Source organism: Orussus abietinus, unplaced genomic scaffold, assembly GCF_000612105.2.
Source record: "Orussus abietinus isolate OABI.00-Male unplaced genomic scaffold, Oabi_2.0 scaffold779, whole genome shotgun sequence".
NCBI classification, from domain to species: Eukaryota; Metazoa; Arthropoda; class Insecta; order Hymenoptera; family Orussidae; genus Orussus; species Orussus abietinus.
In genome coordinates this window covers 470-23,237 of record NW_019394921.1, presented here as the reverse complement: position 1 = coordinate 23,237, position 22,768 = coordinate 470, and the positions used below count along the sequence as shown (strand labels likewise).

The window sequence follows — 22,768 nt, the reverse complement described above, 5'->3', positions numbered from 1 at the left end:
AGTCCTACGTTAGGCCTACAGGTAGGATAGGTGGGAATAACTTCCACGTTTAAGGTGTAAGGTAGGACCATAATTGTAAATAAGTCATTCGTACAGTATCTCAAAATCCATGTAAAGCCTACAATTAGAGGTTTAATGTAAGATTAACATTTCAACTCGAGAGGCGAGGAGAAAGAGAATGCCTCGTTTATAGCTGTTTTTTTTTTTTTACGAAATAAGTGTTTTGAAGCAATGAACGGATAGATTAACGGATGGCATTCGTACAACCGCAGCTCGTATTCCATACAATCCGAGACAGTATGTTGCGCTTTGATTGTACGTCTACATTTGTATGCTCATTTGGATTTCTTTTGCTTCGTACGCGTTCGTGCTCAGATATGTACCCGGCTTAAGAGGGGTTGAAACGAAATATTTGGATTAACCCTTTACACCCCTACTGTACCTATCCGGCATACTTAATTATTATGTTAAATCAGTCACGTTAGAAAGTGCGGCGTTAATTGTTGATTTAACGACTTGTTTAAATTTCTTACTATGATTCCAGGTTGGCCAAGGAAACGATCCTTATTATACGTTTATTAGTTCCAGCAACTATCCGTAAAATAAGTGCGGGTATATTTGGTCCGGAATGCCGCTCACTGAGGAAACGACCACCCGGCAAAAATGTAAGGCCTTACAACCGTTCAAACACAAACTTTTTAACAGGTAACATCGTCTTGCATCATCCAGGTAAACGGGATTAAAATTAATTCCCAGTTTCATAAGCTTTCTTAATCTTCCTCAGTGAAGCGCCCTCCTTTCCCAACGTTTTCGTATGAATCTTTCATGGAACTTTCCACCCCAGCCCTACGAACCAGTAAGAAACAGAGGCATCGACAAGTCTGCCGGATAAAATATCAATTTCAACCTCCTTTAAGCCGGTCTGTATAATTAATTCCTCGCTAGAGCTTTTCCCAAGAGTCTAAAATCGCCCACTAACCGTTTGCCACGCGGCGCGATAGTGCTGTTCACATTTTACACCGAAAAGTGCCGCAAAATCGAGTTAGGAAGCACTGAAAAGTGCAATCGCTTTGCTTGGCACTATTCGGTGAGATTTTTGCAATGACTCCTGGCACAGAGGGGCTATTCACTCGGAAATCAGTGAAACGATTTCCTTCTTTGAGAACCGATTGACTTTGATTTCATACGACAAACGACAATGCTATTCGGTAACAAGTGACAGTCGGCCTTAAAATTGTGGCAACGTTTTGGTGATTTCCAACAATTTCCAACTGCTTTCGATCATTGGGTGCATTCAGAGGAGAAAAGCGGTTACCGATGAGTTGGGAACATGTTGCGTTGCGATTTTCTGCTGAAAATGGCGATCAGAATGGCCTGATCAGTAAACATGTTGAGTAAACGTACCCATTCAGCAGATGAGCGCTAAACGATCACTCAACAGTTGTCTACTCTGAATGCACCCATTAAAATCAATGATATCCTGAATGAATACCCCTTCGTCTGGCACTCAAACGGTCAAGACAAAAAGGACACGACCGGTTTGTCGATCTCGTTTCTATCGGGCCTATCGATACCGTTCGATCGGCTCCAGATCGGTATACCGTTCGATGCGCCGAACGATTACACTCCTCCTCGGGGTTTCCGTTCCCGTTTTCAAAGTGCCGGGAATGGGCAAAGCATCGTCCAACGGTACTCCCGGTCGAGCGATCGGACCGCAATCGATTATCGAGAGGAAATCGGGCGCTTGCTAATTACAATTACTACAGTGACTAGGGGCCGGTTGTACCAACATCCGTGTTAAAGTCCTTAATCGAAGTTCAACTTAACACGTGATTAAAGTTAATCGGACTTTAATCTTCAGTTAGCCTAATTCCTGTCGGTGTAACATGAATTTCATTAATCCGAGATTAACCAATCACAGTTAATAAATGTCACATTAATCACCGTTGGTGTAACCAGTCCTAGGAGGTCGCGACGCCGAGGAACGATCGAATCGATTCCACTTTGTTCGATTTTCCACGATTTTCCCCGATTTTGCTCGACCTCGCTTGATCGGAAGTACTCAAAGCGAACGACACTTCGCACTTTACTCTCTTGCGAGTCCCTACACTCGCATGCACCTAAGTGTGTACCTGGGTGTGGGTGTGTATGGGTGTGTCCGTGTGTGTGTCTGGGCATGTTCGAACTTATGTACGTGCGCGTACGTCGCGGTGTATAACGTATGCGTGTCCGCATGTACTCGTTGCGCCGACCTCGCCGGCCCTGGTTTTCGCGTCGAGGTGCGCGCGCGCGCTTTCTCCGCCCATCTCGATTCGTCTTCTGGCGGAAATGATTATCGGCTCCTATAGGAGAGAGACGAGGCGATTGTTGCGCCTGAAAATTAGCGATGCGATATGTGAAAAGAGAAAAACCTGGCCCACAATTTTACTCCGTCTTTCCTCTCAAGTCGCGGACTGAATGTGGCAGAGCCTGCTTGAAATGATCTCGAGTGAAATTTAGAATATCAAGAATGCAGAAAAATAATGGATCTGCCATTTGATCTTTATCTGTCTTTAGCGAGAAACGAGTGTCTCGTAGATATCCACCGTACTGTACTGTTTTTAACGGCGATATTTTTAATAAACAAAGAGCCAACATTTTCCTACACCTCGTCGCGTCGAGTCTCCACGATTACGTCTCGCTCTTCAACGTCCATTTTCATTGGGCAATCCGCCTTCGTCGTTAACGCAATCAGTCCTCAGAAAATATTACATAACTAATCGAAGACCCACTTGACGTAACCCGTCGAAAGATTACGCATTCGACTCGCTGATCGCGAGGGAAAAGAATTTCCTTTGCATTTTGCATCAATCATTTCACTGAGGCATACATGTGGTACATGAGACCAGATCCCATGCATCGCAGGAGCATAGTTAATAAATATCGAGAGCCGATTGAATCATTTCCCCCGCACTCCGTCTCGCCCCTTACAATTCCACGCCTTATTGATATCATTCGGCACCCTCCATTTTATCATTCCCTATTTATCCCCGAGGAGCCCTCTAACCGACCCCAATTTCCGCCTTTAATCGTTCAGTAGACCTCTCGGATGCTTATTTATTAGAAAAATAGGGCAGTGTCGTTCGAGGAGGAAGAAATAGAAGAAAATGGATGGCAGAGGGGCTCCGGCTAGAGGGTTCCCTTTCAAAGGATCGCTCTCTCTCTTCTTCTTTTTGCTCGAGTCCAGGGCGAATATAAGCGTTTTATAAATTTTCCCGGACGCTCGGGGATATTCCCCGGTGCTTTGAAATATCTATAAGCGTGCTCGGGGCGAAACCGTAAAGATTCCTAATTAATTAGTCCAATTAACGAGCGCTCGCAGAGGGCCCTTAGCGCGCGCGCGCGCGCTCCTCGACATGTCGTATACGATAAATCGCGCGAACGCCCCTACGAGTGCTACGCGACGTCCGCTCGAGTCTTTAGATAATGTACGTAATAACCTTCCGTGTATAAAATTGCGGCAGTGTGCTTCCTTCGTCGTAGGTTGTGTACAAACGATAAATAAATACTCCCTGACATAGTTTATGTTCTATGATTAACGCGCGTTAGGGTTGCTCGGTGGCGCGCGGCGTACGGGAGGCCCGACGCCTCATTTCCTTCGCCGGGAAGAAACGACTCGTGGAATCGCAACGAATCGTCCGAGAAACGAAATAACGACGTCCCGACGATAACGGCCGACTTCTACCCCGGTCAACCAATTCCGCCGCACGGAAGGGGCCACGATTTCGCGATAAAGCCGCTCGTCGACGGTAATTTCGACTTCCGAGTGCCCCCCTTGCTCATTTCTTCGGAGGAAATTTCCTCTGTTTTTCACCGAAAAGTCGCAAACCTTAGCATAGGACGAAGCTTAGATTGGAAGTCTGGTAATAATTCGGATCTCTAAGGGCCTCCTTACGTGGCCGAGTCACGAAGATCCACGGTCGTGCTTCCCTCTCTCTTTCATCCCTTTCTAGTGGAAGAATTGAAAGAACCGTCAGAGGAACTTGGATATATAAATATAGCACAGAAAATATTTAATAAGAATTAAAGCTGCGTACGAATAAGTGTAGAAAAAGAAATCAGGATTTTATCCCCATTCGATAAGATGAATGAGACGTTTAATGGATTTGCTTGTTTCTCGGGGAATGTAATGGAATTATAGAAAATTCTGATTTGGATGGTTTGGAATCGGAATCCACGGATAGTTACGGCCATGAAGCGATCGATTGGAGGATTCGTTCGGGATAAAAAGCAGTTTAAGTGACAGCTCTTCAGGATCCGACCCTTCTCGGTCCTCCCGTACTCCAAAACGCGCCGACTCGTCCTACGAGATCAGTCCGCCGCGGCTTTAAGAGTTAACTTTAGACGTGTAATAATACTGGCTATTTTACCGGTTAAAAGTCAGCGTTCTCCTAACGCGTGATTATTATCGTTTCGATGAGAGTTTTTCGCGGTTCCAGCTATTGTCACAATTCGGTCGATTGTGGCTTTTCGTAGTCTTCGGTCGAGACGCCGCTCTTCGTCCCGCCGCCGCCGTAGACGGTTCTGCGCTTACATAATAAGTAAATAAAGTTGAATAGACAATGAGTAACAAAACGCAGACACGGGCTGCCATAAATCCGCCGTAATCGAGCGCTCTCGAAGTATCCTTTGTGCTTAGGGGTGCGCGACCCGAAGGGACGTGCCACATCCACGAGAATCGTAGTTCCAAGGGGCGCGGGGGTGCCGCCGTATTTTCGAAAAGGAGTCGAGGATGTAGATATGATTCGAGTAAAAAGCAAGACCGAGATGGCTCTAACGATGGACACGGTCGTTGCGTCTCGCGGCAAAACGTTGCGCACCGTGGAAATGAAACGCATTGCGTCTACGAGATACAGAAATGGCGCCGCAGCCTCCTCTCCGGGTCCATCGCGGAAAAGCAAAACGGAGAGAGGAGGCAGCAACACGTGTAGTACTTCTACGATCCTTAGTACTACCTGACACCCTTTAACGCGATAACGATTGCAAAGACGATGATCAAGGTAGCGATGATATAGGCGGCGACGCGGTGATAACATACAGCGATAACGCGCCCCGCTAATCCGGCGATTAATATACAAAGGACACCGGTGATCGACGGACCACCGACGCGATAAGAGTAATTAGTTACACTCTCCTTAGTAAACCCTATATGTGCCTCTTCCAGAATAAATACCTCTTTTCTCATTTAACTCCTTAATCCTGAGCGCTTAGTGAATGACCTACGTCGATATGTCTCGAATGAAATGTGTTGGGATGAGTAGCTCCGACGGAGTAGCACCGACGACGTGACCTCCCTCTCGTTAATCGTAATCTACGCGGAAAATACTCGTCAACTACCGATATTGGTCCAATTCCAATGTCCCCACGGCACCCCGGAGACCCCCAGGGGGTGCGCGCCCCTTCGCCGTCGTCGCGCCTCTCGTGGACTATCGTAGGGCCGAGGGCGGCGTCGAAGCGAAAAGCGAGATCTCTTTGTAGTTACGCATTGTACGTACGTGCCAGTACGCGACGCGCCCGTCGATACCTCGGAGATCGGAAATGCAAACGACTCGTGGAGTCCGCGTTATTGGCACATCGGCGTCGTGCCTGCATAATCGCAAAAAAACGACCATTCAATGGACGTACGCGCGGAAGAATCCGCGCTCCCTCGGATCGCGGGCGAAGGTCTTTTCAATTTCACGCATTATTAAATTACTAGGCTCTTGACGTCCTCCTCGGGGCCCACCTTTATCGAGATGGGACCCCAAGACGCTGCGAATCGATTTACCGAACTCTCAAGAAATTCCCTGGACCGTCCTTTACAACGAGTAGGAGGATCTCTGGTTCGAGACGTACTTGGCGCGAAACTTCTCCGAGTTTCCGAACACCGACGACGCAGACGTCGAGACAAAACTCGCTATCGGTAGCGTTAAAACACCCCTCGAGTGAGACGCCGAACTCGCGGCGGGCGACGGATCGCTAACCGGGTGAGAATTATCCTAAATCGGGGTCGGCGGTATCGACGAGCCGTCGCGCAGCGAACGTCCGTATCTCCGCATACCCTAGGGCTAGATAACACACTGTCGAGTAATAGTATTTATCAAAAGCACATGTATATCGTGACTAATCTACGTATTCGTATAGTACGTCGTGTACGTATATAAACCGACCATTATGCATGCCATACCGGTTTCGCATTTATTGTATCCGTCCGTGCCCTAAGGGCGCGCGCCAGGCTTCGACGTATCGGCTCTGGAAGCCTCGAACCCGATATACCCGGGACTCGTCGCAAGCCCTGTCGAGCCCTGGCCCCTCGCGGGGGGTCCCGCCGGCCTGGCTCTCCGCGACGGGCAATTCCAGCGATTGCGCGGCCGGCGCGCCTTTATCGACGAGCCGTGCCTATCTATCCCTACGTATGTACACACGTACCTAGCCCTCCGAGGGTTCGAGTCGAGCACCTATTAGGTACGCGTCCGTGGCGTCTCTCGGTTAGACTTTTTTGTGCGTGCGTCCGGAGCCTGGGGCGCCGCCCCGCTCGCGCCCGCTGATCGAAGTGTCTTCGGGGGGGGGCCGCCTAGGAGGACCAGAGGTTAACGAGTCGGTGGAGGAGGAAACGCGGGAAAGTCGGAGCTCGATCGGGGACTCGCTCGTCTCCGGATGCAGGGGGGAGACACGGAATTCGGTTAGCGATCGGGGGTCGCGGGGGATTCGAGGCGCCCCTCGCCGCCTCCCAGGGTGTCCCCCGAGGGATGGACCTCGGGGGAGCGGGTCTTGAAGGGGGCCGGGGGTGTCTCTGGGTCCCGCAGGGTGTGTCGCGGGGTAAGCGGGTCGGCAGTCGGAAGCTGCGGAGTTTACTTCGACTTGGCGACGTCGTCGTCGCTAGCCTCGGCGTCTCCCTCGACGCCGCGTTCGCCCTCCTCGGGGTGTGCGGGGTTCCCCTCCTCGGTGTCGACGCTGCTCGTCGGGGTCACTTGCTCGGTACCCCCGCCCCCGGAGAAGGCCAGCCCGTCCAGCGCTCCCGCCTTTTCGTTAGTGACCGGCTCCGGAGAGGTCGACTCCTCGCTGCTAGGCGAACCGGGAGACGAGACTATCACCTGAAAAAATTAGGCGTCGAGTGGAATTAAGGCACTATTTACAGAATTAGAAGGTCTTCTTTCAAATTGAAACGTGGTCACGGAATGTACGGGGTGAGCCAGATATCGCATTCCATATTAATTAAGGAATTATCATTTATATTATTGAAGCGGAACTTCTTATTTACGGTGGTGTAAGTTAAAGTGTTAAAAAACGTGGGTGTAACGAAAAGTGAAACGTTTATTTTATACTCTTCAATTGAAACTTCTTTACCCACAGTAGCGCGAGTTCGCTGCTTGGAGATTGGAATGAAACGAAAAAGCGAAATGCAGGGTCCGTACAGCGTTTCATTCGACTATACGGACACTGGAATGAAACGTTAGTGTCTGTACAGCGGAAACATTCTGGTGAAAGGCATGGCCATATCGAAAAGGTTAATATGAAAGAAAAATAAAAAACGAAGTTTCCACTTCAACGTCCGTAGAGGCCCTTTTTGTCCTTGTTTATTTTCAATCTATTTACCTGTGTCCCTCTGGTTTGCGATATTTGATTTATCTATCTTATATTGTATGCCAATTTACGTACCTGTCGTGGCTTGACCGGTGGAGGCGGAGGCAGAGGACGAGTGGAAGCCACGGAGGCTGCGGTTGTTGTACTGGGGGGAGGATGACGAAGCGAGGGTGGCTGCTGCCAGGGCAGCCCTGTTCGAGGTAAGGCTGCTTGATCCACCGGAGCCTGCTGACTGTTGTTGTGCCCTGCAGGTGGCGTAACTCGAGGAAGTGCCGAACCGCCCGAAGAAATCTTCCGAACTGTCTGTGAAACGAGCTCCTGATTACTCGGCACTCGAAAAACAGGAGCAGAGAGGATCCCTTTACCCTTTCGGACTCGCATCCTCTCTGACGGGGAAGAACGATAATACACAGAGCCATAGCCGTACCCGGACGATGCGCAAATCAGGACATAGAGCGCCTTTCGATTTCTGCGGTAGGCATTTCAAGCCGGGGGCCCTTCGACCCACGAAGCTATCCAAGGATAGCCTTGGATACGGCTATACACAGAGCTTGCGCAAACGTAAAAGACAACAGCTGCGTGAAAATTCGAGAGTATTAAAGGTTAGTCGTAAGGATGGCGATCGTCCAACACGAGGCTTCGACTCGAACTGCCGTGGCCCGACATTGTCGTCGATAACGAGCCTCCGTCCATTTTCTTTAGTAGCCACGGGTATAAGGATGTTAAATGATAATAACGAGAACATCAATAACGACACACAACAACGGAGGCACAAGCGGCGAGAGGAGAGAGCCATGCGGCCGATATAGTTGGCCGTTGAAAATGATCACGTTACCTGACTTGACCGGCCAGATCTCCAGCAGATATTTCAGGACGGCGATGGGTTGCTGGAAATCCAGCGGTGGCCCGTTGTCCTCGGAGTGCAGCATCAGAACCGGCCCGAAACAGACCGCCAGGCTCGCCGGTGACATCTTGTTGCATTGCGACACTACCATCGCCAAGTGGTCCAGGAGATAGATCAACGTAGCCTGCGAGATAACCAATAATTTCAAGATATATCTTTGCTTTAGGAAATCATTATTCCAGATAAATAACGACAAGCTCGTGTGCTTACCCTGGTGACCTTTGGGAGACAGTCGAGGATGCTGAACATCAGTTTAGCGTTCCCTTGTGGGTCATCCGGCAAGCACACCGCGAGCGCGTCCACCATCATCTGATACAGGCACTTGGTAAAGAGAGGTACAGGCAACTCCCTCAGGTAGTCCTTAAGCACCCCTACGAGGAGAAACGAAGAATGAGATGATTCAAGGATCTCGGAATCCACGGATAACGGAAACTTCTATCCTGAGAAAAGAAATGCATTTCTTTCAAGGAAATCATTTCTTTGAATACATCGAATTAAATATTTCACGAAATTATTTGTTGCAATTAAGCACGTTTCAGTTTTAAAGAAATTCGTAAAATACTATCATTTCTTTTAAGGGGAAACGAATATTTCTTCGGGATAATTACATGTCCTTTCTACCAAAACACTGTTAATTGATCCAAATGACCATTATTTATAGAAATCGTTTTGTTCGAATCGAAGAAATTTTTTTTCCTCAATGTATGGGTTCTGTTAATTGTACCAGTGATAACGTTGATGTCGGGCACATTATCCGGCGAGAGGTCCACCGATCTGGCGTTACGTTCGAATGCCTCTCGCAGTATCCTCTTCTTGGTGGCGGAGCCGCACAGTCTGTACAAGCCTGCGAATCATCAAAGAGACATGAAGTAAGGAGACCAAACGATGCGAAATCGCCTCTTTATGTTATATCACAAGTCCAAAAACGGCAAGCTTACCAATTATATCGAGTCCTCTTCTCTCTACCTCCTCGATGCAACGCCAAACGATGATAGGAACATTGGGGATCCCTCCTACAGCCACGGCCGTTGACACTCCTCCAGGAACGCCGCCGGTCTTGCTTTCTCGGCTGACCTGAAGTACACGAATGCAGCGAGATGTATCAAAAGATTCCGAGACTTGGAGTGGAAGTTGCTCTTGATCCTAAGAAATTCATCCCGGGAACTCACCACGGTGTCCAGGTCGACGCCGAAAAGGGGCGCGACCCTCGTGGCAAGAGAAATCACTGGGAGTCCGCGACGCTTAAAGGTCTGGTGGGCGTCAGTGTACCTGAGCCTTAGGTAGATGGTACCTCTCGGCTCAACCTTGAGTGCCAGCTGGTGCAACGGTGATTCCTTCAAGAGGGTGGCCAGATGCACGGACCCCTTGTAGCACAGCTTGTGCCTGTGCTGGGGGTCCCAGGAATAGACCAAAAGGTCCAGCTGCCGGTTGCCCACGAGGTCGAGCTCGAAGGTCTCGTCCCAGTCGAACATGAGATCGCCGGTGCGGACGACGGTGCGCGCCTTGTGTACCCTGTCGCACTCGAGGACGCAGTAAAGGTCCCTCAAGCCGCAGCTGCCTGTTTGTCGGTGATGGATTGTAGTTTAGAGAAGGAAGGCCATGAAGATCGAACGACTCGTGGAAAACTCGGAGTATCTTCATCGACTCACCCAGACTGGGTTGACCCGACGGAGTGGACGGGGTGGTCGCCGCCGAGGACGAGGTCGTGGACCGCAGTCCACGTCCCGCCAACAGATGCACCCACAGCAGGCCACTGACTCCTCCGGCCAAGTCGCCACCCCCGGCACTGCCGTCTCCAAGAGCACTCAGAAGAGAGCTGGTTGAACTCGGAGTACCCACTACCGGTGGCTTCTCTATCTTATACTTGAGGAACTCTAAAAGAAGCAAGAGGAAATCGCGTCAGTCCCTACACAGACGAGTACCATTCTGCACCTCGAAACGTAGATCGTCCCTCTTACCCGCGGGATTAATATCTAGCAGTCTTTGATCCTGAGTTCTGGTAGGCGTAGGAGTGGGGATGTTCCTGGTGGACTCCAGGTCGAGCAGGTTACGGATCCTTCTCACGGAGGACGCGGCCCGTTGTCCAGCTGCGCTTCCCAGCGACGGTGGTTTCTGTCCAGCCAAGGAAGACCGCGTGACGTTCGACGCCACCGAAGCCGGCCTGGGATTCGCCGATGGTCTGTGACAGGACGAACTGATCGCCGTCGACGCCCTCAGGTTAGCCAGGTTGACTTGTTGCGCCGACGCGGACCTGGTCGAGAGTCGATCCAAGGTGCTGGAGAGCGGTCGATAGGAGCCGTACCCGCTGCCGTACTCCGCCTGCGGTTTCACATCGACGCTGGTATCATCTGTCTTTGATAACAGATTCACGCTCAGATTCTACGCTCATGTACCTGGTTGACCGCGGCGTGTATGTTCTCTGCGCTGTAGGTGTAACGAGGTGGTCGATTCGCGCTCGCCCTGATCTGCTCGTAAAGTGCGCTGGTGCTCGGTGTCCTGCTTAACCAGGCTCGGTACTCGTCGGAAGTGAACACGCTCGGGGAAGAAGGTATCCTGCCTGTTGATCATCAAGGATTATTATTATATCATACAAATTTATTCACGCGAATTGATTGTTTTCTTTTTAAATCACACGTTAAGCGCGGCGTCAGTCCCACGGGACTGACAGTATACTTTTTGTTTAGGCGGTGTCCGTTCCATGGGACCGACACAACATCAAGAATTCCATGCGAAAGAAATTGTACCGCTTGAATATAAAGTACAATAAAATGAACTCTGCATTTAACGTGTTACACTCGGGAAAAGGATTTAAGCGGTTCATTGCTCTTAAAGTGACGTCAAAGAGGTCTCGTTTATGAAACTTCTCTCCGAACTGGGTGTACCGAATCGTTTCAAACTTTACAATGGGCATATAGAGGCTAAACGAGAGGTCCTGGCATCCATGAAATTTTATTTCTTTTATACTTGTTTGTAGACAGTTTTACAATTTTTTAATAAAAAATGAAATTTCATGGATGTCAAGACCTCCCTTATGACCTCCATATTTACGTTGGAAAGTTTGAAACGATTTGGTTTACATAGTTCTTAGGAAAATTTCATGAACGATTGACTCCTCAGATGCCATTTTCACATCTCCTTAAATTATACAATATCCAGATCAGGAAGTTTTTACCTCTGTCGCGCCTAATCGAGGGCAACTCCGGAGCGGAAAGGGCTCCATCACTGTCTTCTTGGTCTATAAGGCCCGACGTTACCGTGCCGAGACCGGACCTGATGCCTGGTTGTTGGGGCAGTGTTCTACCACTACGTGGTAGCGAGTTCGACCTAAGTCCTGAAATCAAATCTTTCATGAACCGAGTCATTATCTCTCGACACAACAGAACGGAATCATACGTAGAGGTTCTTGTTGTGGTCAAAAACCTGGTCGAATCTTACCCGTAGAACTCTGGCCTATCTGTGACCTGGAGAGCGTGGCCAAGTGGGAGACCGCGCTGCTCTGCGAGGGGTTGCCTGCGTTCTGCCTGTAATAATAGTAGGCCGAACGAGGTGAGCTGGAGCAGGTTGCCTCGGTGTCCGAAGCATAGTCCAGAGAAGGCCTGTGCCTTCTCGTCAAGGTACCAAATTGTCCTTGTCTGTGCGCCGCCGAGGTGGCATCGCTTTGTGCCCCGTACCGCGAGTTGTACCGCAATGCAGTAGAACCTGTTGCAGTAAAATCGTACTTATTTGCAATCTTGATAAAATCACAAGTGAAAAACAGTCTCCTCTGATTACATTAATACATAGATATTCCGACAAATAAATTTAAGGTGATATAAAACAAACCTTAGAAGAACCTCGCCGATGAAACTGTTCCTCGAACTGGGTGTACCGAAACGTTTGAAATTTTACCACGTGAAGATAATGAAAATTAAAAACAACGAAATTAAAGATGTCAGGACATTCCCCAGGGCCTTCGTATTCACTCTGTCAAATTTCAAACAATTCTGAACACTCAGTTCGGAGAAAAGTGTCAAACGATTGACCCCTCAGATGCCACTTTTGTATCACCTTAAGAAACACGATAAGGTAGAAATGCAAGCCTAGTCAGAGATAACTTGAAGGAAAGATTTAAGGTGTGAAAAAAGAAATAGAACGCACGATAATCACCAGACTTCAGGCTAGATCTGAGCAGCGTATGGCGCGCGGGCGTCGTCACGCCAGCGTAGTCCACCCTAGGGAGATGCTGATCCGACCCACTGCGAGGCATGAGCCTTCCTTGAGCTCCGTGTTGGGCGTATCCGTAATGCGAACCCTGACCCTGCCCTGGAAGTCGGCCAGATTGTATCCCACCACCTGTCGACATTCGACGTCCAGGTCCTCCAGCACCACCCGTGCCATTCGATGGTACCACGGGCCCCGAGTAGAACGAGTGCACCTGAGAGCAGGGAGACGGAGACATCAGAAAAGAAATTTGTCAGTCAAGAGTTTCAAGTATTTCCGAGTACTCTCGTCGACGGGCTTGCTGGAACTGACTCCGCGACTTTAGGTAAGGATCTCCAAAGAGAACGCCAGCGTAAGATGCCAAGACAAACTACATGAAAAGAAGGATTTTAAGGAAGGTGGCCTTACCTTCTCGGCGAGGCTCTCCAAGGTCTTGGGATATCCACGCTCGTAAGGCTGGAAATGTTGCGTTGCCGAGGGCTTTGGTTGATGGGTAATGACCGGTGGCGGTGGCGGCTGGTAGGACCAGTGTCCTTCGGGCCTAGAGTTGTAATAGAGATCACCATTGCTGGATCCAAGGTCTTGACTAGATCCAAGGCCCGTGAGTCCCAACCTGGAGCGGGAGGGTAGCATCTCGCGTCCGTCTCCTCTTCTACGGCTGCCCTCTCTGAAATCGAAAGCCGAGACCATTTAGAGACGCGATTCGGAAGCAATTTACATTTCGACTCCTCCCGCACGGAAAAAAACAGCATCTGTACTTTTAGCAAAGACAACATTGCTGGTGAAGTTTCGCTGTTACTGCAAGAATTACCGCACCAACAGCAAAAATGTTTACAATTATATTGAATGTAAATGTAACCATTGGGGAGTTTTCTTTAGAATAAGTGCTTCCTAATTTAGAAACTGAATCAGGTGCAACAGCCAAAAAGATATTGTTGTCTCTACTCGAACGAATAGGCGATATACAATTTGCTGTCATTAGAAAAGAATATTGGAACCATGAATAGAATTTGTGTTGCCCCAGTGAAGTTATCGTCTTTTTTGTTGCTAATATAACAAAAATGTTCATGAACGAATATAGTTGCTGGTCCATTTTTCAAGTGTTCAGGTTTGTTGAAGTAAGTCAAATTTCTTCGGATGACTGCAAATTCCTTTTCTCTGGAGGGGGCTTTTCTCACGACCAACGCACCTAACGTGATTGCTGGTCGCATGGTCGCTTTCGTCCTCGTTGAGGTCTCGCTTGATGACAACCACCGGTGGCGCCTTGTGCTCGTTTTGCCGCGTATGCGAAATCGTCTGATGAGCCCCGTGTCTGGTAGCCAGCACCAATCTTCGGGGGATCGACATGATGATCACCACGTCGTCGAGACTCATGTGCGTCACGTCGACCAGGTTGACCGCTAGAATCTCGTCACCCACCTGCGAACGTAAGAGCTTTATACAGTACCGGACTCTGCATAAAACCAATAACGAAGGAAATCTCGATTTCTACTAATCGGTTTACCTTTAAACATCCGCTGTTGTAAACCGCCGACTCCAAAGCTATTCTCGATATGAAGACTCCGTCGTTTCTGTCTACGCCGTTACCCTCCCGAATGTACAGGCCCAGCGTCTGGCCCGGTCTCTTGATGATCTCCACCAGGTGAACGGGCTGCTTGGGGTCCTAAAAAACATATCGACGAGGTAAACGACCCGGATTTCCATGCAAATAAAATTTCGTCCGTACCTGCATGGCGATGAATTTTTTGGCGGCCTCCGAGGCCTGCCTACCCATTTGCCGAGGCTCGATGACGCGGACGACCATTTCGCCGCGACGTTCCACGGCCTCCAGGGCGGCCGCCGTCGAAGCATCATGGTCATTCTCGACGGTCTCGATCTGCTTGAAGATCTCTGTACTGATCCCGCTCACCTGAAAGGTAAAAGCTCTCTGATAAATCACCCCATAACCGTTCGTCACCCCGTAAACGTTGTACAATTCCGATTGATCTACCCCAAAACATCTCGAGAACGAATATCCCATAACTGTTCAGCTACTTTCACGATTATAAAATACAGGTAAGCTACCCTACGTCCGAATAGTAGAGACCTCGTAAAAATGAAACCGCGATAAAATTCACAGAAAACGACCTTTTCCAGTTCTCCAGGGGGGACCCGGAAGCGAGCATTTCCCACGGCTCCTACCTTCCTGAAGTCTCCCTGGACGACCATGGGGGGTGGCTCCTTGGGGCGCAACTGGTTGGCGGGCGCCTGCCGGCCAGGACTCGCGCCGATGTCCGTCACATCCCCCCGCCCCTCCTGCAACGTGACAAGAAGCCGTCATAGGAGCGACGGATAGCGGAAAAGGAACCGGTCAGGATTACCTTGCGGGAGAAGAAACATCCCGTCCCGGCCCTATCGCACATCCTCCCCTGGCCCGTGCCGGCCCGCGGCGCGGAGGCGCGAGTCTATCGACCCACCGGCGGGGTGCGCGCCGCCTCACCTCGCCTAGCCTCGCCGCGTATACCCTCGCGTATGCCTCCGCGTAGCCTCGCTCGATGCCGCCACGCGACGCCGGTGTCGACCGCGCGCGGCAGCGGGCGCGCCACTGTCGGCTACGACCGCCGGCGTGCCCGGTAGTAGCGTACGCACGCACGAGGTGGCGCATGCGTGATGACACCCCCTCGCGCTGGCGGCCATGACTCGGCCGCAGTCGCGCGCGCCAAGGGCCGCGGAGGGCATTCGAGGGGTGCGCTCCGCAGCCAAGGACATTCGCGAGGTCGCACGCGACGAAGGCCGCGCCACTCCTGAGGGTGGATTCCCGATCCCTACTCTGGGCTTATCGGATCTTCGTCCTGGTTTAAGCTCACTCACCCAGCGCGACAGGACCCTGTTTCATTCGTCCGACAACGGATGTACTTACTACTAAAATTTCGTCGTATACGTGAAATGTACCCTGTAAATTTCGGCATAGTTGAACTTCTGCGCGACAGAAATTGTCACAGAAGTATATCACCGCGCTGATTTTCAGCAACCAGTCAGAATCATTTATTTCTCCGTCGTACGATGTTGTCGGAAGGATGATATAGAGCCTACAAGATGCCAATTTATTGGCGTCGGAAATTTAGATGTTCGTTTGAAGAGATAAGCGTCAGAGTTGTATCGACGCTGCAATCCGTTTTCATAAATATCTGATGCACGATCGTCTACCAAGTCATGTGATTAGAAGATACTCAATTTCAACGACAAGCTGGCGATAATGAAAAAACACCTTATTGTCCATGCAATGGCATGGTTGTATTATGTGTTCATAAGTAAAATTCTTGTTTTGTTTATAAAAATACGCTTTTGCTTGTGGACATGATATTGCTGCGCCATTGCGTTAATTCGCGTTCGAAAATGTTCTATGTGAACGGCCTTTAAGTTTTTCTTTCTGCTTTCTCTTTATCTCCAGGGAGTTGTCAAACGCACGTTAATTCATGCTATGGCACAACTATGTTGCGATTCGTTCTGATGACATGCAAATACACGTTTTTATAAGTAAAGTGCACAATCAAAAACGCGTCATATGAAGTCATATGAAGATCTCTAGGTTTCAGCCCACTCTTAAAACGAAAACGTCCAAGAAGGGAATCGCGAGACTTGCAAACTCCAGGTCTAGATGATGGCGATTTTGGAATAAATGGGGAAATAAATGTCTCGAAAGGGATGAACTCGCGATTGAGAGTTCGGAGCTTGGAATCTTTCCCTTGAAGCAGTATTGGAGGATGGAATTGGGCACATAGTTCGTGGAGGGTTGAAGAGGGAAGTTCGAAACTCGATAATCGTTCCTTTGGCGAGCATGCCTCGCCGATTGCGCTCTTTCACTGCTGGAATCCTCCGGCATTCGTAACCCTTCTACCTTTTAGAACGTTCCTGGCGACTCGAAAAATGAAATTGAATAGACGTTCCGTGACATTTTCGACTTTGCGATTTCAAAAAAAAAAAGAAAAAGTAAAGAAAGGCCAGATTAAATTTTACCGCTCTTCCTTTGCGGGAGACACCGTGACAGTCGTCGGAATTAAATATTTCTCTAGCGTGTACTTTCTCCTTGGAAAAATTCCAAGAAGAAAGTACAGGCAGAGATCGAGCAAGTCCGTTTTATTCCCCCTAAGTCGAAGCGTTCGGTGCACTCGACATAAATAAAACTGTAATCCGGGACCGAATCGTGACGTAGTAATCCGAGCGGAGGAACGAGAGATATTCTTCTCCGCGAATAACCTTATCCTTTCCATCCGGAGATTCTGGTCCACGACTAAAACCGGCGCGCATCGATTTCCATTACGCCCTATAAATATAAAACGTTACTTATGTGTTCCGATTACGCGACCCGTTGCATCTCCCGTACTCGGTATTCCGGAAACAGTAGACGTCTCTTAACCGACATCTGGTCCCCTTCGGGTAAAACCGGGGAAAAAAGAAACCCGAAGGCTGACATTCCGCGCCGCTAGCTGCCGTACAAACTGGAAATCAATATTCCTCCGTTAATTTCTCGAAGATGGAAAAATTGAACAAACGTGCAACTAGGCAGCCCAAATCTCCGGCGTTTGCGCGCACTCGACGGAGCGGAACTTGACCGAAAAATAAATCGAATGCAGGAGTCGACGAGGAGTCCGGAATTCGCGGATTTCGGGGTAGTTTACCCCGACCGAAGGTTTTACCAGGGAGTCCCGAAATTCAAGGTTGGACGGGTCATGGTTAGCTCTCTTCCTCGTCTCAACCTTTTACTCGGCAGCCTGTTGCAGGACTGAAATCGGGATAGCGTAATTTCCGATGAAGGGAATTCCTGGAGGGGGGCGAAGGGGTGAAAAATCCAGGTCGCAGGGGAGGCCCCTGCAGTCGGGTGGATTTACACGGATACGCGGGTACGCGTAGGTTGGCCGCAAACGGAATCGGAACGCGGTCAAGTCGAGTCACTCGGCATTCCAGGACATCCGCAGGAATCTGCCCTAGTACACGCGTCTACGCCCTGCGTTTCCCTTTCCGAGAGCACGTTCTTTCGCGGTATATAGACGGATCTCGCGCCAATTGGGTCACAAAGGCAGTCTCGACATCTCTCGCTCGTCTCGCAATTAAGAACCACTTCACGAGACATTCCTAACTTCTTAATAGGTCCGCATCGAGCGGATTCGAGTGCAGGGCAAACATTTGCCAGGGAAGTTTTGGAAAGTTGCGTGGACCGCCTTCAAAGTTCCCGTGGGACCGAGTCGACAATGCCGTCACGTTAAATATGGCGCCAGTTTGCCGAAATTCCGCGGCTCGCTTCGGACCCCTTTATAGGAAAGTAATTCCCCCGATGCGATGGTATTGTTTAGACGACACTCGTGTATCGTCCGTTCCTCTCCGCGTTCCTCGGTGGCTTCGACTCATCCGACGGTTTCGCTCTACTGACGCCACATTTCACGTTGTCCCACATTCGCCATCTCTCCTTCTGATAAGACAGAACTCGGCAAGATCATAGGAAAACGGCCAATGGCGGAAATATCTCAGGCTCGAGTAGGAATTTGCGAGCAAAGTATTGGTAAATTGCGAATACTTCTGGCACTAGGCTCCGAGGCGATAAGACCGGCACGACATCGGCATCCTGTAATCTGTCCATTGAGTGTACAAATTCATACACGGGTGCTAACGATTTTCAGACTTGCATTCCCACGTCACTCCGTCGAATATCCCGTTCCATTATCCGTCGAACTACACATGTACCGACACTGTGCAGAATGTGCTCTCAACATTCACCAGTGAAGACTTCTGTTCACTCTCTATACATGAAACGAAGAAATGCAACGAAATCTGCACCGCTGGACCAAAATGGATTCTTGACAGTATCTACTTCTGCTTCGCAGCAAGTTTCTCGTCTGACTAGTAAAGTATAAATCTACGCGTCGCATCCTGGTGCATGTGTGTAGATCGATGCAACCTCGGTTTTCCGACCAGGGAATCGAGGAGAGTGCAGTGTTAAGGCTACAGTTCACTAACGACCGAAAATGCAGCCACAGGTGCGACTACGAAGTCATTATGATTCATTGTAAACCACCTATCCCGTTACCACGGCCAGACAGTTACTACTAATAGAAACTGACAATATGCGCACGTGACCAAACTGTCAAAACATCACGTTTCCCTAACATAGGATGCATCCTATCTTTTCCGTATTTCGTCGTGTTCTTCTTAAATACCGAATCGTTGCTACCTGTTCCACGTGCATTTTTCCTCTCACCAATCCAAAATTAACAGCATTCTTGGCCGCAATTGCTGGTCGCGCAACTATGGTCACCACATAAAAAATTGTCGTGACCACCGAGAATCATGATACATTGCGTTCGACCCTCTGTGCGACCACGACCAGACAGTTGCTGCTACTAATGGGAATTAGCGCACGCAACGAAGCTGTCGCGGCAACCAAGAATTTACATAGGCACAAATGGTACAGTGGCGGACATGAGTACCCTCCCGTCACCCCCTCACTGGGCCATATCTTCAGGGAAGGCATTCGTGTCCATCAGCAAACATCACTCACGGACAGTTAAAAAACGCGACAAGTCTTCGTCACCACTTGTGGGTGCAGATGCGTTTGATAATTTCTATCCAATTTTCGCAATGGGTGACTCCAATACTTTTGATACCGAATTTCTCATAACTGAAACCCAAAGCTATCCAGCTATATGGTTTGATATTGTCTAACTTTTCGGTAAAACGGTGAAAATCAGACCTTTTTATCGCGCTTTCCTAACATAGGATGCACCCAATATTTCTTCTTTTTCTTGTTTCGTCGTTTTCTTCTTAAATATCGAATTGCTGCTACCTGTTCCGTGATCACCTTTCTTCCAACCAATCTAAAATTGAAAGTGTTCTTGGCCGCAACGTCTGATCGCGCGACCATAGTCGCCATTTAGAAACATTTCTCGGCCAATGGTCGCAATTTTGGCCACGTTTTTGGTCGCTAGTGATCGGTATCTCTTAGGCGAACGAAGACTCACTTTTCTGCGACCGCAACAGAGCATGGCCTTTGCGGTACAACCGTGTCTTGAGTGAGACACAGTCGTCTCGGAGAGTCTCGGCTGCCGACAGACGTAGCTGAGTCGAGTACCCCCTTCCCCCTGCTGCAGTTGCACCACGCGCACCTGCAGCTGCACCTGATCCCGCTCCGACTGTCCTTGACCTACACCGACTCGACCACCGTACTTGATACGCACGTGTTTTCGCCACTGCATGAGTTCGGTGCGTCATGCCCTCTTCCTGGAATCAACCAAAGAAACGATGATTACAATTTGTCCGATCAGGTCGTAGTGTCGTTCGACATCAGCTAGGACATCCGTTCAACGAGGTTTCGTTAAGGACTTTTAATGAGGTCCCTGCAATTTCTTTGCAGTCGATGATCAGATGATATCCAGGCACGGAGGAGTAATTAATCGTAATTCACTTCTTATTATTTGAATCCATGAAGACATAAATTGAAAGACTTTTTTGTACGAGCTGTAGTAGTGCAGGTATAATATACGTAGCGGAAATTGAGCTGGATTCAAGCTTTTATTAAGGAGGCATTATACCTTTCATTGCTAGTAATGGACCTATTTACAGGCGGTTCTTGATTCGGGTGCTGCACTCGACTCTCGAGTGGTCCAGAAGATGATACTTAAGCCAGACGGCTTGAAATTCTCAGCGACCGATAACGAGTTATAATTACGAACACAGAATACCGCAGGAACTCCTACGTCGAATGAGTTAAGAATATCCAATTAACTCTTTCGCGAACTACGGTAACTTCGACAGTAAGTTAGTAAATTATTACCGCAATCTCTAGATTGACGTAGTTTACTGGAAAACATTACGTCGAAAAATCAGGGGCGTGAGAGAGATATGAATTTCGCTGGGAAAATGCACGGTTAATTTCGACACCCACGCCAGGCGGACTTTTATGTATCATCCAAACATTTTTTTTACCTTCTAAAAAGCATCTCTCGCGCGGATGGCCGTCCGATCCCTGTGTGGCCAGTTTCCACTCGCTTCCGTCATCCTGGTTCCTGAATTTCCGGGTCGCTCCCGCTCGGCTTCCGTCCTGGAAAAATTTCCATAATTTTCATTGATCCGCAGCGACACCAATCGAGAAAAATGGATTCTCTTCGTTATACGGTAAATATCACCCGCGGCCGGATGATGGAGACCATGTCCAACCAGCACCACGCTTTTCCCCGGGGAAAAGTTGACGATACCGAATACTGGAATCAGGTTAACAAACCACCCATTATCCGCCAGCCCTCCTCGAATTATTTTTAAATATCGTTACTCTTTTTCTCAATTGCCTCCACTTTTTCCGTTAACCTCTCAGTATGGTTCACGCTGCTCCCTGAAGAAAGGACTTCGAGGGCCGAAACGCGTCTAGGAAAGCGTTTTCCACAAGTTACCCCCTTTAGGAGAGGCTCCTCTTTTTTCTTTTTCTTTCTTCAGTTATTATAACTTTCTTTTACTAGTTCCTGGGACGCATATAAACTATAATAGCGTCGCCGGTCCCTGAGAGGTTAATGGCAACATGCTTTCAACCTTTCCACCTGGGATGAAAGACGCGACGGAGGGTGCGTGTACGCAGAACCGTGCATACTCGGAAGTGACGCAAAAGGTCTCGAAACGTGGAGATCGCAAAAGCTCTTAGGATACATAAGCATTAACGTCTCCCCCCCTCAAAAAATAGCATCGGTGAAATTTTTTCATCGACAAGGCGCCCAATTACCGTTTTACCAATTAACTTTAAAATATTCAAGCACACTATACGTAAGAGAAAAAAATAAAAGGGCACATCGCGTACGTCCGAAAAAGCATTAAAAAATTATTAATGGCCGATTGCACCAACCGTGATTAGCGTGAACTTTTTACACCATGATTAATTAATCGCGAATTAGTGTAATTCGTGTTGCACCGACGAGAAATTAAAGGAAGATTAAAATTGGGCCATTAACTCCTATCGCGCATTAAGTAATCCCTGATTAAAAATTATAACCCGAATATTGGTGCAGCCGGCTTCCAAGTTTATTTCTATTCTTTGGGCTGCAATTTTTTAAATCTCACGTCATATACCGTTACTTGACGTACGTATCACTGCGCGAGTACTCCCGCACGACTCTCAGAGATGGGCAATTGTGCCGGTAGTTACGAAAGTGACCTAACTAAAAAATCTAAAAACACAAATGAATTTATCCCACACTTTGTTATGCTCATGTAAACTACAACGATACGAAGACAGTTCCGTAAAAAATAAAAAACGACTCAGGGCCGATAGCATCAACACTTGCGTTATTTTTAATTGAATACTACTTAACAGGTGATTAGAGCTAACTACCCGACGCGAGGTGGTTATCCAACAGTGGATTTTAATCTCCGACTCCCCTAACTTTTATCGATCCAACGAATTCCACAGATCCGGAAGTTAAAAAATTTCACGCTGGTGCAGCCAGCCCTTAGGCCACTTTTACAATTGTCGACACAATTATACTCCGATAAATCGAGATAACTTTTGGACAGGGGGTCGAGCAGTGGCACGCGAGCCCACGCGGTCGGCGATTTGAACCGTAAGAGCGAAGCCAAGAGTCCAAGCGGGGGACGCGCACGCGTGTCGACCAATCCCTCTTTGAGCGGCGACGAGGCTCGATCTACGCGTACGCTCCGAGGAGGGTGTCGATATTACCTCGCCGCCACTTCCGCGAACCCCGTCCATCCACCCTCCACCACGACGGGAGACGCGCGATCGTTCCTGGGCGAATGGAACGGAAACCTCGGATACGTTCGAAATAACAAAAAATGTCCGATACGAATTACCAAAGAATTTCCACGATATCCCATTAACTTGACAGTAGTTTCCAGATTCCGGGAGTAATCCGCGGGTGTCGGTACCCTGCCCTCGGCGTAGTCCTCTTCGTGACGAGCCGCGACCTCGGGGTAAACCCGGTATCCCGAGGTGCCCTCGGGGTCGGTTTTTGCGCGGCTGTTGCACCGTTCGAGGCTTACCCAGGTTCGGCTTGGCGCCGGCCAGCTCGCCCTCGGCGCTGCGCGCACTAT

General features: G+C 49.0%; 1 protein-coding gene across 1 annotated transcript; it reads right to left on the bottom strand.

The window, feature by feature from the left end:
• Positions 1–6,869: 6,869 nt before the first annotated feature.
• Positions 6,870–19,932, bottom strand: LOC105703965 (rho GTPase-activating protein 100F). Its single transcript, XM_023433469.1, is given in 18 exon segments — positions 6,870–7,112; positions 7,678–7,901; positions 8,438–8,630; positions 8,717–8,877; positions 9,231–9,350; positions 9,445–9,580; positions 9,676–10,064; positions 10,156–10,380; positions 10,465–10,825; positions 10,900–11,063; positions 11,679–11,837; positions 11,942–12,205; positions 12,653–12,920; positions 13,115–13,373; positions 13,896–14,125; positions 14,211–14,615; positions 14,888–15,001; positions 19,699–19,932. Coding segments are annotated over 18 exon segments (4,149 nt in total).
• Positions 19,933–22,768: the final 2,836 nt, after the last annotated feature.